Source organism: Caloenas nicobarica, chromosome 5 (assembly GCF_036013445.1).
Source record: "Caloenas nicobarica isolate bCalNic1 chromosome 5, bCalNic1.hap1, whole genome shotgun sequence".
NCBI lineage: Eukaryota > Metazoa > Chordata > Aves > Columbiformes > Columbidae > Caloenas > Caloenas nicobarica.
This window is the reverse complement of record NC_088249.1, coordinates 68,339,728-68,353,185: the sequence shown is the minus strand read 5'-3', so window position 1 is coordinate 68,353,185 and position 13,458 is coordinate 68,339,728. Positions and strand designations below refer to the sequence as shown.

At 64.3% G+C, this 13,458-nt stretch overlaps 4 protein-coding genes across 4 annotated transcripts; all 4 read right to left on the bottom strand.

Annotated features, from left to right (window-relative positions):
- Positions 1–895: 895 nt before the first annotated feature.
- Positions 896–2,655, bottom strand: LOC135989732 (interferon-induced transmembrane protein 5-like). The gene is made up of 2 exons (XM_065636764.1): positions 2,168–2,655; positions 896–1,419 (listed from the first exon to the last, which is right to left on the bottom strand). Exons 1-2 carry the CDS (start codon positions 2,324–2,326, stop codon positions 1,201–1,203), a joined length of 378 nt encoding a protein of 125 aa, XP_065492836.1. The 5' UTR covers positions 2,327–2,655; the 3' UTR covers positions 896–1,200.
- Positions 2,656–3,083: 428 nt separating this feature from the next.
- On the bottom strand, positions 3,084–4,503 carry LOC135989733 (interferon-induced transmembrane protein 5-like). Its single transcript, XM_065636765.1, has 2 exons — positions 4,119–4,503; positions 3,084–3,484 (listed from the first exon to the last, which is right to left on the bottom strand). The coding sequence occupies exons 1-2, from the start codon at positions 4,302–4,304 to the stop codon at positions 3,338–3,340; spliced, it is 333 nt and encodes a 110-aa protein (XP_065492837.1). The 5' UTR covers positions 4,305–4,503; the 3' UTR covers positions 3,084–3,337.
- Positions 4,504–4,925: 422 nt separating this feature from the next.
- Positions 4,926–6,608, bottom strand: LOC135989731 (dispanin subfamily A member 2b-like). The gene is made up of 2 exons (XM_065636763.1): positions 6,353–6,608; positions 4,926–5,337 (listed from the first exon to the last, which is right to left on the bottom strand). The coding sequence occupies exons 1-2, from the start codon at positions 6,560–6,562 to the stop codon at positions 5,167–5,169; spliced, it is 381 nt and encodes a 126-aa protein (XP_065492835.1). The 5' UTR covers positions 6,563–6,608; the 3' UTR covers positions 4,926–5,166.
- A 4,073-nt stretch (positions 6,609–10,681) lies between these two features.
- On the bottom strand, positions 10,682–12,041 carry LOC135989432 (dispanin subfamily A member 2b-like). Its single transcript, XM_065636254.1, has 2 exons — positions 11,777–12,041; positions 10,682–11,159 (listed from the first exon to the last, which is right to left on the bottom strand). Exons 1-2 carry the CDS (start codon positions 11,987–11,989, stop codon positions 10,956–10,958), a joined length of 417 nt encoding a protein of 138 aa, XP_065492326.1. The 5' UTR covers positions 11,990–12,041; the 3' UTR covers positions 10,682–10,955.
- Between the last annotated feature and the right edge of the window lie 1,417 nt (positions 12,042–13,458).

Genomic DNA, 13,458 nt, shown 5'->3' with positions numbered 1-13,458 from the left:
ACGTGGTACCCAAACCCCCACAGCCAGCTCTGCACCCCGCAGCCTCCTGCTGCTGTGTCCCCCTCCCAGGCTGTTTGGTGCCTCCTTTCCCCCCTGCCTGTGCCAGAACAGCCCTGGGTGGCAGTGCAGGGGGGTCCAAGGCATTCCCTGTCCTCCTCCCAGCAAACCCCTGGAATTTGGGCTGGATCCCTGCAGTTTATAAAAAGCCCGTGGCCGGCAGCATGTGGAAACGCTTAGAGAAGGAGTCGGAGCAACTCCCCTGCCTTATAATTAAGCTGGCTGTCCCGCCGCCTCGTCAAACCCCTAATTAGCAGTGGTTCTCAGCAGCAGGGTGGGACAAACGGACCTTCCAGCCCCTCGCCCTCCCAGAGCAGCCCTGGGGGCTGCACCAGGACTGGGGGGATAAAGCTGGGCTCTGGGCCAGGTCCCAGGCCACATTAAAGGGGTGTTTTTCCCCCCAGAAAGGCATCCTTTTGGTCCAGTTGCCAAAACGAGCCAGCTCTGGCCCAGGGAGGGCCAGCACAGCGCAGCGGGTTGTGTCCCCTGCTTGTACCCTCTGTCGTTGCCCAGGATGTGCTGGGGGACTTCTGCATTCCTGCAATGAGTTTGCAGGTCTCAGCTCTCCTTGGGGGATGATATCTCATCCGCCCAAGTGTGTCCCCATGGGGCCAAGAAGCTTCTCCCCCACAGGGGTGGGGGGCCCCTGAGGGCCTGGGGCTGTTTTAGGCTGAGTGGCTTTAAGGGTCAAGGAGATTATGGCTTCTCCTGGCTGCAAAAAGCATGATCAGAGCAAAAAATCCATATTCATATTGTCCCCTTAGCACCCTCCTGCACTGCACGTACAGACAGACTTGTAACAGGTGAAACGGTTTAATGATTTAAATAGAAATCACCACGGCTGGGGGATGCTGTGCTCAATACCTGGGGGATGCTGTGCTGCACATCGAACAAAGGGAGGCAAAACCCCGGGGCAAACACCAATTATCCAGCTGCCCCAGCAGCCGGGGGGTGTCAGGCACTGTGGGGCAGGGGGTGCAGGAATGGGGGGCGTGGGAGAAGCCTGGGGGCTGCGTCCCCCCACACATGCTGCCTGGCGGGTGTCAGAGCTTGTGGCCATGGGTGGGTTGTGCTGGGCCAGTGGCTGTTCTGGGGGGGCCACCAGCCTCGCGAAGGAGTTTCTGCAAGCCCTTGGCCCGCCGCTCACTTGTCCTCGTCGTCGCTCCCGCCGAGCTGGTAGGTGAAGAAGCCGACAGAGTCGTGGGCCAGCTGGGCCAGGTGGATGACGCCGGTGACGGCCAGCGCGGCCAGCGCCAGCGGCAGCAGCACGCTCGCGGCCGTGGCCAGCGCGTTGTAGCACCGCGCCCTGGAGCTGAAGCGCCGAGCGGCTTCCACGTCCCCGGCTGCTCTCCGGTCCCGCGCCTGCAAGAGCCGAGAGCGGGGGCAGCGGCGGCCGGGCTGCCCGTGTCCCTTCCCCGTGTCCCCTCCCCGTGCTCCCCCAGCACAGCACCCTCGCAGCCTTTAGCCCTTGGTGCCATGGGGCCAGTGGCTCCCTGACAGGCAAGGGGGTAGCCGTTTGTCCACCTCAGCCTTCCGTCTGTCCATCCCAGCCCACCCGCCGGCTCCATGTGCCCCTGCTCCCCCAGCCCCACGTCTTAGCTGCTGGGTTTTTCCCTTCCGCTCCTCTCCTGCTGCTCTCGGAGCCTTGCTGGCTCAGCCCTCACCTTCCCCATCCCTCCACCCTCTCCAGTCCGGCTGGAGCTGCTCCTGCCAGGGGCAGGTGGAGGGGCCGGGGGCACCGCAGCCCCCCAGCATCTTCTGGGGAGATGGGGTTGGTCCCCAGGTGGTGACAGCCCTAGCAGGGGAGGCTGTGCTCAGCTAGAGGGGTCTCACAGCCTTGCCAATGGGTGGTAGGGAAGGCGTGGGGGCTTTGCCAGGAGATGGTGTCACCTGCCGCCAACCTTGGGAAGGCGTTGGGCTCTTGACCCCCTCCCAGGAGCAGGGTGCTCTGTGCCTGCTCAGGACAGTGCCTCCATTTCAGCTGCTCTGTGGCTCCTCAGGACGTCCATCCCATGGCATCGGTGTGGGGAGGGCTTCCAGGTCACCCCAAATGTTCCCTCTCCCATCCCCACTGGGAACCCCACGGTCCCCACCCCGCTCGGCGCTGTACCTTGACAGAGAAGGCAAGTGCCACGAAGCCCAGGCAGCAGAAGTTCATGTAGATGGTGTTGAAGATGGACCAGACGAGGTGGTCGCGGGGTGGTGGGGGGACGGGGTCGGCAGGGGACAGTCCCCGCTTGTGGTCCTCCCGCGGGTACGAGGTGTCCATGGCCACGCAGAGGGGCACCCCCTGGTTCTCCTGCCGCACCAGCCTGGCTGGGGCGCGCGCGGGGCAGCCCCTTTATATAGGGCTTGCCTGTGGCACGGCCTCGGCCCCTCTATATATAACCTGGGGAAATTACAGCCCTCCAGAGCTGTGGTTGTCAGGCGGGCTTGGCTGGGAGCTAGGAGAAACAAATGGGTTTGCAAGCCTGTGGGATTTTTCTGTCCAGCTTTCCTCCACCGCGAGGAGCACAGACGGCTCCGGCACGAGCGAGGGAGAGGCTGAGCGCACCGGGAGGACCGAGCCACGCGGTGACTTTGAAACCAAGTGACCGTCACCAAGAGACAGCCCCTGGGTACTGGGATCTGTCACCGCGCTGGCTCGCACCACCACCTCCAGCCCCATTCCTCCCAGTGGCCTCGGCTGGGAAGATCCCTCATTTGCAGTGTGTTCGGGTTGCCTGATGCATTAAATGGGAACTGAATAACAAAATGTAGAAGTGCTACTTCTACGGGGTTCCCGAAGTGGGAGTGGGAGGGGCTGTGTGGCGGGATGGGCTGCGTGCGGCCAGAAAAACATGGGAGATTATTGTTTTCTTTCTTTCTTCTGCCATGCCTAAGCTTTTAGGGAGAAACTTGCGTGGGATCTGGGCTGGCAGCGCTCTGCACCGCAGTGGGAATGGGGGCACAGAGATGGACAAGGACCCTCTTCTCCTTCCCCGCTGGGAATAAAGCGACAGGTGAGGGGGTTTGGCAGGACAAGCTTTATTGGCGGCAACGGTGACCTATACATGTGTCACCGCTCTGTGAAGCCCAGCAGCTCCCCGTGCACAGGCAGAGACAAGAGGGGGCTGTCCCCCGCGTCCCAGCCCGGCCCAGCCCTCCACGCGCCGGGACACCCCAGGGTGCAGCAGCGGGGACCCTGCACCACGTACCCGCAGCGGGGACACTCGGGGAGGGGCGGGAAGGAGAAGCATCAAACAGGGTGGCAGCAAGCGGGCTGGTGGCCAGGTGGCCATCAGGCAATGGTGACCACGATGACCGCAATGACGGTGAGCACCACGCCGGCCACCAGAAGCAGGGAGCAGATGATGTTCAGCACCTTGGCGCGTGTGCTGTGCCGTCGGGCACCCTCCAGGTCTCCCAGCACCTTGCAGTCACGAGCCTGGGGGGTCCGGGGAGAGCTCAGCAAGGGGGGGGAACTGGTTGGAGCCTCGGCACGGCAGGGGGGTGGCCACAGGATGGTGCTGGGACCTCAGGGACGCATCGCCCCGGGGCAGGGGGTGACACTGCCCTGCCTGCTCCCTCTGACCCCGGTCCCAGCTCCCGCGGCGGGATGGACTGTGGGGATCCGTGGGTCTCGGGGCAGGGTGGCATCGGGGGTGTCTGGGACAGGGGAGACTGGGTCTGGGAACCTGGCTTAGGGGAGAGGTCCGGGTTGGGTTGGGGGCGACCAGACCGGGGGGTCCTGGATCAGGAGATGGGTCTGGGGCGAGCTGGGGTGGGAGGCACACAGGGAGGTCCCGGGGGGGGGCACTGGATCAGGGGGTCCCGAGCTGAGGGAACAGTCGGGGTCGGAGTGGGTCAGGGGTCCCGGGCGCTCCCTGGCCAGGGAAGGGGCTGGGTCGGGGAGGTCTCAGCTCTGGGGTGGTGTGGCAGGGGCTGGGTTGGGGCTCCCGGGTCGGGGCTGTCTCTGGGGCCCGGGCTGGGCTGGGGGTCCCGGGAGGAGCTGGCTGCGGAGACGGGCCGCGTGGGGGGCACCGATCCGGGCGGGCGGGGCGTCCCTGTTCCCCCCTCACCTTGATGGAGAAGACGAGCGCGGGGAAGCAGAGGCAGCCCAGGCAGGCCAGCCCGTGGCCCCCCAGCACGTTGAAGAGCGACCAGAGCACGTAGTCCCGGGGCTGCTCGGGGGGGCCGGCGGCGGGGGGCGCCCCCCGCCCGGGGGGCTGCAGCGGGAGGGACACCTCGCTGTGCCGGGGCTTCATGGCCGGGACGCGGCGGGGCCGGAGCAGCGGGACGAACCGAAACTGCAGCCGCCCGGGAGCGCGCGGGGCGGGGGACGGCCGGACACCCCCGCTCCTGGCCGGGGCCAGCGCGGGGTCTGCACCCTCCTCGCGGGGCGGCGCCGCCCCCGTGTCACTGGGTTATCGCTCCGCGTCAGCCGCCGGGTGGGGGACAGCTCGGGGGACTCGCTTGGGGAGCCGCTCCCTGGGCTGCGGGGGGGGGCAGGACCGGGGGCGGGTTTGACAGATGGTTTCGGGGTGCTGGCGGGCGGGGGCAAGGGAAGGTGCGACCGCCCCAGCCCCGCCGCTGAGCCCCGGCTCCCTTGGCGGGGCTGCAGCCCCCTCCCCGCCGCGGCGGCTCCGCCGGGGACGGTCGGTGACGCGGGCAGGAGGAAGCACAGGAAATGGGCTGGGGGGAGAGTGTGTCTCTGAACACCCCAGGAGCCCGGGGGGAGTGCACATGTTTTTACTGCGTTAACAGCGCCCACGTGGCACCCCCTTTCTGAGCCCCTTTCCTGCTGCTCTGCCTCAGATGAGTTATGGGGTATCCCCCAACCCACGGTGGGGGAATAATGCCTCCCGAAACTCCAAAACACGGAGAAGTGTGAGGAAGGAGCTTTATTTGCTGTGAGCTCACCCCGCAGGTTCATGCGGGAGGGGGCTGTCTCAGGCAGGGTGCAGCAGGAGGGTGCCTGAGGACACCCCCTTGTTTGGTGGGAGCGAGGGGGAGGTCCCATGGGAGCCACCTGTCTCCCCCATGAACAAGACAAATGGGTTTTGGATGAGTGAGGTGGAGAGGAAGGAAAATGAGGCCCCGGTGCCGCTGCCCCACGGCGGGATGGGGTCAGCGGTGTTTCATTGCCTCCAACATCATCCTGTAGCTCTGAACCAGCAGCACGAGGCAGATGATGGTGACCACGGCGCCCAGGCAGAACGCAACGATGTTCAGCTGCTTGGCCTTCCTCCCGTACCTGCTGGCACCTGCTGGGTCCTGGGCGATTTTCCTATCCCTGGCCTGTGGATGCGGAGGGGGAGGCGGGCGGTGAAATGGCACGAGCCAGGGGCGGTGGCAGTGGTGGTGATGGGCCGAGGGGACATCCCGGTGCCCCTTGCCATCCAGCAGCCGGCCTCGCCGAAGCCTGGCGCCAGGATACACTGCACCCCCTCCAAACCCACCCCAAGGCAGCAGAAACAGAGCTCGCAGCAGCCTGAAAGCGCTTTCTTAACAGCTTAATAAAAGCAATTACGTTGGCGACAGGCTGCCCAGTGCTGCTGCGGGCCGGGCAGCAGCGCGGGGGGGAGCGGGCAGGGGAGGGGGCTCTGCTCGGGAGAGCCCACATGGCACTTGACACGGTGCCGACATGTGCTGCTCAGTGGTTCCCAGGACGCCCGTTAAAAATTATTCACTTTCAAGGTAATAAAGGAAGAGTGCGCAGGGAGCAGCTGTTTTTTGTCTCGGGTAGGAGCGCAGCCTTGCAGTGGCGTGGGGACCGTGGCGGGAGGGGGCCAGGAGCCGGCTGCCACCTTGTCCCCCTGGCAGGGGATGGTTTGGGGCTCACTCGAGCCAGCGGAAGGAGAGACAGACCCACGACGCTGCCCTGTCCCCCTTCCCAAAGCAACAGGTGGCCCTCGAGTGGTGGCTTTGCTGGGGACGTTGGGTGTGGACCCACATGGTGGGGCTGGACATGGCAGGAGGGAGTGGGGGGACATCTCATGGGAGAAGGATGGGAAGCCAGGCGGGGATGGGGCCATTGGGGGCAGCTTGGGGCAAGATGGGACGGGGTGAGCTGGGGTGGGACAGGGTGGGATTCGGTGGGGCGGGACAGGATGGGACGGGGTGGGATTTGGTGGGGTGGGACAGGGTGGGACAGGGTGGGATTCGGTGGGGCGGGACAGGGTGGGATTTGGTGGGGTGGCACAGGGTGAGCCGGGGTGGAACGCAGAGGGGTTGGGGAGCCCTGGCAGGGCAGGCAGCAGGCAGGACCCCCAGCCGGGCAGCGGGTGGCGGGCCGAGGGTGAGTTCCCCTCACCTTGACGGAGAAGACAAGTGCGATGAAGCCCAGGCAGAAGGGGTTGCAGAAGAGAGTGTTGAAGAGGGACCAGAGCACGAAGTCCCGCGGGCCGGGCTCTGGCCGCTCTCCAGCGGTGCCGGGGGGGCCGTAGGCGGGGGCCGGGGTCCCTGCCCCGTTCTTGCCGTAGGGCTGCATGTTGATGCCGACGGGCTGGGGGAAGCTCTCCATGGCAGCCCAGCCGGGGAGCAGCGGGGGGGGCACGGGCACTCGGGCTTCTTATAGGCGAGACGAAGGGTTTGCCGGGGTGGGGCCCCCCCGCCTGACAGCGCACCGGGGCGGGTTCTGCGGCGCTGCCGGGCAGGCTGCGGGGGGGCGGCTCCGGGCGGGCTGGGGGCTCCGGGCGGGCTGGGGGCTCCCGGGGCGGGCTGGGGGCTCCGGGCGGGCTGGGGGCTCCGGCCAGGCGGAGGCAGAACCGCCGCCCCAGGCGTGGCTGGGGGGGCAGGCGGAGGAGGATGCCCGTGGGTCGGGGGATGCTGTGGACCGGGTGATGCTGTCGGGCTGGTGATGCCATGGGGCAGGCGATGCCATGGGGCAGGCGATGCCATGGGGCAGGCGATGCCGTGGGGCAGGCGATGCCGTGGGCGGGTGATGCCGTGGGCGAGTGATGCCCGTGGGGCAGGTGCCTCACCCGTTCCTCTTCTCTTTGTGCTCTGTGGGGCTGTGAAGCGATTTCTGCCGCGGGCAGGTCGGGGCAGAGCCGTGCTGCTGCGGTTACTCAGTCACAGTGGGGACATGTGGCACAGGAGGACAGTGGGGACACACCACTGGTGGGGGGGCAGCCACCAGCCCCCTGATACCTCCCCAGCCACAATCCCCTGCTGAGAGCTCAATCTCTGCCCGTGGGGGCTAAAGCCAGCAGTGGGGGGCACTCAGCCGCTGGGGTTTGCACACTGCGCTTCCAGGGTTTTCCCCCACCTTTGGTTTTGGCACCCATGACAAGGACCTGCAGCTGTGACAGAGTCTTGTGGCTGCCAAAATAAGGTTGTGGGGTGGAAAATAAAAGAAACAAGCGTCAGGAGAGCAGCAAGGAGGTAAAAACCATCCGAATAAAAAGACAACCAGGGCACAGAGCTACAAACCACACGGGGTTTGGAAACATCAACATCCTTCCTGTTCAGGGGCTGGCTCCTGGAGGCCGAGCGAGAGGCCGATAAAAGGAAACTCAGCGCTGACCTTTTTCTGAGAAATGTGTTTTTCCCCGCTCAGGAAGAGCGGAGGGTTGTGTTGGGAGGAGGACAAGGGCGTTAGTCACCTGCACTCTCTGCCGCACGGGTTTTCGGGCTGTCCCCGTGATTTGGGTGTGGATCTGAAAGTCCTGCCCCTAATGTCACCCGTCCCTAACCCACAGGAAAATCAAAGATTTTTTTTTTTCCTCAACTATTTCCCTGGTAGCATGGGGCTGCTTGTTGGGTTTAACAAGGTTCATCAGGTCGTGGTGATAATTAAGGAATTGCTGCAGGGAGACTGGTGGGGACAGGCAAGGCGATGGACGGATGGATGGACGGATGGACGGATGGATGGACGGATGGATGGACGGATGGACGGATGGATGGACGGATGGATGGACGGATGGATGGATGGATGGAGTGAGCTGGGTGAGGATTTCGAGGGAGTGTTTGCTCTCCAGCCCCAACACTTGGTGTATGGTGCTGCTGAAAAAGCTGCTGGCAGGACCCCAGTGGGGATGTCCCCATTTTGGGGTGGCGGGGTCCCTCCGTGGAGCACCACCGGCTTGTCTGGCTCACATGGAGATGAAGGGACCATGACATTGGAACCTGGCTGGGGACAACCAGCAGCCACAAGGACCCAGCGCTGCCGGTTGGTTCCTCGTCCATCGTTTCCAAGCACCTGTTCGGGGATCCTGGTTCTCCCAGAGCCCCAGCACAGGCGGGATCACATCTTATGTCTCACTGACCTGTGTTCGGTGCCACCCGCCTGCCGAAATTCCCACCCCTCTGACTGCACTTCCCGCTTTTTTGTGTATTTGCCCTTGCAGCTGAACAAACGAGATGTCAGAAGGCAGAGAGATGAAGTTCAACCTGCGTTGCTGCTGCTGGACGGTGCCCCCCGGCTCCGCTCCCCCCTGCACCCCAGCCCTCGCGGAGGCGGTCAGGTCCCCGGGGATGCTGGGGATGGGGATGCAGCTGATGGCAGATTTGGGTCCATCGCCGGAGGGAGGATGCGCGAAAGCGAAATGCAGGGGTGGGTGGCTTTGGCACTCCTGGACGGAAGGGTCTGCGAGGCAAGCACAGGACTGTGGGGTCTGTGGGGGCTCGCCAGCTGGGGGGAGAGTGGCTTGCGGGGTGACAGGCAGGTGACATGCGGGTGACACATGGGTGACATGGCTCCGGGGGCCAGCGCCGGCCTCAGTGCTGGCTTCTGGCAGCGTGGCCAGGAGATTGAGGGCTGGGTGGCCGCTTGCCAACAGACAGAAGCAATTGCTGTAAGAGCACAAACAGGCTGTTTGTGTCCTTGGAGCACCGTGGCCCTGCCCCTCCCTGCTGCGGGGCAGCAGCCCCTCAGTTGGATGGATTTACCCCAGAAAAATGGCTTTGCTCTCCTGGCTTTAAAGCCCCACCGTGCCCGCTGTCCCACCCGGCTCTGCCTGCTGTCCCACCCGCCATCGAGGGACGTCCCCATCCCAAAACCCCTTGGGGTCCTGGAGGGCCTTTGGGGTGTGCGGAGGGTGGGGGGTTGCTCCTCCCTCCCCATCCCGCTCTGCACAGGGATATCAGTCTGGGACCACCCTGGCGGGTTTTTGGCTGCAGAGCATCACTGGGAAGGTGTGCCCTGGGGAATTTTGTGTGCGTGTGCTGATGGAGGAGGGGTAAGAGCTGCGGAGGGTGCACGGTGAGCCCGCACCCCTGTGCCAGCCCCGGTGAGCAGCGTGTCCCTGGGTAGCGCTGCGCCCGAGGGCTCTGGGCAGAACGCGCGGGGTCCTGGTGCCGAGCTGGGGGACAGGCAGAGCGGGGAGCGTGCGGGGAGCCAGCGCAGCCCCTGGCACGCCGCCAGCCCCTTGTATAATGGGACGCGGCTCTTGCCAGTGCCGCAGCGGCCAGGAGTTGGAAAGGTCAGGGCGATGTTTTCGAGCAGGGGTTCGCTGTCCTTTTAGGAAACTTCTCATCCCCTGCAGCTGGAGGGGGTGTTTGACCCAGTGTCCCGCTGGCGGGCACACTGGGGGCCTGCGGGCAGCAAGCGGCCCCGGTTGCGAGCGGGGGCACGTGCTTGTTTGCTCTTACGGGAAGAGGCGGAGGAATAAATGATTCACCAGGAGGTTTGTGCCAGGGATCCTGCAACAAATAACCGTTGTGTTTTGCGGGTGGGATTTCTGACATCTTACTCATGAGTGCAGCTTCTTGGCAGGAGCCTCATGTTCTTGGGGAGAGGAAAAAAAAAAGGCGCGCTTTTTTCCCCCCCATCCTCGCAGGGCCCCAGCCCCAGGGACCTGAGCCTGCCAAGGACGAGGAGCGCAAAGACTTCCGGCGAGCTGGGGAGGGGGCGGCCAGCCCAGCCGCATGCTTGAGGCTCTGCCAGATGGGCTGCAGCCGGGATTCTTCACGAGGTCTTGCCTGGGTCACTGGGGACTGGGCAGCCCAGTGCCGGGTGCTGGCAGGCGCGGAGGCGCGAGGGTGTCTGCCCCTGAGGATGGGGTGCGGGCTTCATGCTGGAAAAGCTTTGGAGGGTGGGAGAGGGGGGGTCACCATCTTGCTTCACACTAAAAGCTGCCTTGCCCGGCTGGTGTCCCCGTCACCCGGCTGGTGTCCCCGTCACCCGGTGGGCCCAGGGCTGAGCTGTGCGGCTCTCTCCTGCAGTGAGGCGCTTTGGGATGGATCCACACCACCCACAGCTTCCCCCTCGGGGAGCTCCCCGGCCCCCCGCCCTGCGCACGGCTGCACACCGTCACGTTCGAGCTTGCCTTGCTCCAGCGCTTTGCGCAGCCCCGCCACACAAACATCCAGCTTGTTCTCAGCTCTGCTTGCTCTGCCCCTCTCCTGCGGGTCGGTGAGGGTGGGAATGCTCCTGGTGACACCCCAAAGATGAGGTTCTACCCGCATCCTTGGGGGGAGCCTTGCAAGCGCTTTGCACCCCATACCGATGCTCCTTCCCCTTGAGTAGCCGGTTTCACTGCCCTGGCGCATCCCTGAGCATCATCTTGGTGATGCTCCGTGCCGAGGGACAGTTTCCCTCTCCAGGCATGTCCCGAGGGCAGACGCTGTTGCTCTGCTGGTCAAGTTGGAATGGGGGGACCCCAAACAACTCCCTGTCAAAATGAAACTGAGCCGGGGCAAAAGTGTAAGAAACCTTTATTTGAACCAGATTTTCTCCAAACAAGGCACTTCTCCTTAGGATTATTCTTAGAGGCACTTAGAGCTACAGGATTGGCGGGAAGTGGAAAAGCTCTTTCCCTTTGCTACCGCCAGTTTTGGGGTGCTCGGCTCCTGCCAGAGGGAGGTGTCTCCAGGCAGTTCCGGCGAGGGCTCCGCAGGGGCTCTGAGCAGCGAGGAAAGGGGGACAGGACCCCAGGGGCTCTGGGGGTCCTGGCAGACACGGGGGGGGAGCCCTAAGCGGGGCCGAAGACGGATTCTGGCTGCTCTTGCTGGTGGTGGTAGAGGTTCATGACGGCGATGGTGCCAGTAGCCATCAGGGCGATGATGAGGATGACGAGGAAGATGTTGAGCAGCAGGGCAGTGATGTTCAGGTACTTGGCGGTGGAGCCGTAGCTGAGCGCCCCGCTGTAGTCGCGGAGGACTTTGCGGTCCCTGGCCTGGGGGGAGGTGGGGGCGACAGTCAGTGCGGTTGGAGGATGCCCTGGGGGGCTCCAGCCGGGGGGGAGAGGTGCTGGAGGGGCTGTGCAAGCCTGAGCTGCCGTGCAGGGCTTGGGTCCCCCGAAACACCAGCAGAACCCTGGGGTACCAGGTTCCCTGCCTGCCCCAAGCCCCCACCCTCTCCAGAGCTGCCAGCCAGGGCTCAGGGGGGCCGGGGGTCTATGGACTGGGGGCTCGGTAGGGGCTATTGGGCACCCCATGGTCAGGGCACTGTGGGGTCCATGGGTCTCCCTGGGGTTGGGGGCTCTATGGGGTCCATGGGACTCCTGTCAGCTCCATGGGGGCTCTGGAGGGTCCATGGGGGCTCTGGAGGGTCTACAGGACATCCCAGGGTTGGGACGCTGGAGGATCCACGGGTCTTCCTGGAGTAGGGGGCTCTGTCAGCCCTGTGGGGGCTCTGTGGGGTGCATGGGGGCTCTGGGAGGTGCTTTGGGCACCCCAGGGTCGGTGCTCTGGGGGCTCCATGTAGCACCCCAGAGCCGGGGGCTCAGTGGGGTCCCCGGGGCCGCCCCCCGCCCCGTGCAGGTGCTCCCCGGGCTCCCCCCGGTGCCCCCACCTTGACAGAGAAGACGAGCGCCAGGAAGCCCAGGCAGCAGACGTTGCCGTAGATCGTGGTGCAGAGCGACCAGGCCAGGTGGTCGCGGGGCGGCGGCGGCGGCGGCGGCTCCACGGACACGGCGATGCTGGGGGGCAGCCCCTCCGCCTCCCGCGCCTCGGACAGCGGCTCGTAGGGCGGCAGCAGCGGCCCCAGCGACAGCGACCGCTCCATGGTGCCGGCGGCCGGAGCGGGGGGGGCCGCGGGAGGCGGGGGCTCGGTCCCAGTTTCGTTTCCCCGGCGCGGGCTGTGCCGGGGCGGGGCAGCCCCGTCCGGTCCCCCGTGCCAGCGGGGAGCCCCCGCCCTCCCTCTGTCCCCTTCTGCCCCCCCCGCTTCTTTTCTCCCCCTCGCTCCTTGTCCCCTGCTTTGCCCCCTCTTTGCCCCCTTCTTGCCCAGCCCCGTTCCCGTTCCCCTTCTTTGTCCCCCCCGGGGTGGCGGGCTGGGGTCAACCATGAGCGTTTCGGGGTGCTTGGTGAGGAAACTCGAAGTAGGGTCCCCCCTGCAGGGCACTGGGACCCCCTTTTCCTCCCCACAGGCTGGATTTTGGGTGCGTGCGAGCAGCCGAGGCGGAGGGGCCGCAGCTTGGCCCCCGGAGTTGTGGCTGGAGGAGAAGGGCTCTGGCAGCGCTGTCGCTCTGGCACAGCGCATCGCCGCTTCCCGCATTGTCTGGACGAGGTTTCTTCCCGGAACCTCATCGGGGTGTCGTGCGAAGGGCTCCGGCTTGGCCGGCCTGTGAAATCCCCAAAATCCCACTGCTGGCGGGGAGAGTGGCTTCGGCAGCAGCGGGACAGGCTGGTGGCTGCCAGCCGGCCCCCCGCTCTGTCACCCTCCCTGGGGTCCCAGGAACACACCCTGCTCTTGTGGAGGGGCACAAGCCCGGCTCTGACTCCGTCCCCCACAAATATGGTGTGAGGCTGGAAGGTGCCACCAGTTGGGGACATCATTTGGGACCCGTGAAAAGCCCTGAGCCAGCTCCCTGTGCTCCCCGAGGGCATCAGCCCCTTAGGAAAATTGCCTTCCCTATTATACCAGGCAGTCTCTGACAGTATATTAACTTAATATGTCTTAAATCACATTATATACTGTAATATAATCAAGTAATAAAATTTTACTGGCAACTCTGGGATTGTTCATGCTGAAACGAAACAGAGGAATGGACAGCTCAGCCCCGGAAGGATGGCGTTTGCTGCTCAGCAGCTTCAAGCTGTCATGAAAGATAAAGGATACCAGGGACAACCAGGATAACACCAGCAGCCTAAACCCCTGACATGACTTTGAAGCCTTCATCTAGCATCATTAATCAGTAAGGCCATCAAGACTGACTGTAGAGACGGCTGGATTAATAGATAAACAGCAAGAATGCTGAAAAAACAGGGTTGCTTTGCAAAGTTTTACTAGAGTTAGTACTTGGTAGCGAGGGTGCAAATGATTAGCGGAGTTGTTATGTGCCTGAACGATTGAAGGGTTTCAGAGCCCGTGTAAAGCCACATTCGGGGTGCCCGCTTGGGCTGGGACACCGCATGTGCATGGATATTCGCTCTTGTAATGCTGTACTTTGTGCCCCAGCCTCTCTCGTCGGTTGGCACAAGCCAGTCATGAATTTTATTTGGGACATCCCGCCAGCACTCCCAAACCTCCCGGGC

What these genes read in the sequence shown, in the direction of transcription:
- LOC135989732 (XM_065636764.1), bottom strand. Translation starts at nt 2,326, where the DNA reads ATGGACACCTCGTACCCGCGGGAGGACCACAAGCGGGGACTGTCCCCT. An exon ending in CACTTGCCTTCTCTGTCAAG is followed by an intron (nt 1,420 to 2,167) that starts GTACAGCGCCGA and finishes CGGCTCTTGCAG; the next exon opens with GCGCGGGACCGGAGAGCAGC.
- LOC135989733 (XM_065636765.1), bottom strand. Translation starts at nt 4,304, where the DNA reads ATGAAGCCCCGGCACAGCGAGGTGTCCCTCCCGCTGCAGCCCCCCGGG. An exon ending in CGCTCGTCTTCTCCATCAAG is followed by an intron (nt 3,485 to 4,118) that starts GTGAGGGGGGAA and finishes CGGACCCCCCAG; the next exon opens with GCTCGTGACTGCAAGGTGCT.
- LOC135989731 (XM_065636763.1), bottom strand. Translation starts at nt 6,562, where the DNA reads ATGGAGAGCTTCCCCCAGCCCGTCGGCATCAACATGCAGCCCTACGGC. An exon ending in CACTTGTCTTCTCCGTCAAG is followed by an intron (nt 5,338 to 6,352) that starts GTGAGGGGAACT and finishes CCGCATCCACAG; the next exon opens with GCCAGGGATAGGAAAATCGC.
- LOC135989432 (XM_065636254.1), bottom strand. Translation starts at nt 11,989, where the DNA reads ATGGAGCGGTCGCTGTCGCTGGGGCCGCTGCTGCCGCCCTACGAGCCG. An exon ending in CGCTCGTCTTCTCTGTCAAG is followed by an intron (nt 11,160 to 11,776) that starts GTGGGGGCACCG and finishes ACCTCCCCCCAG; the next exon opens with GCCAGGGACCGCAAAGTCCT.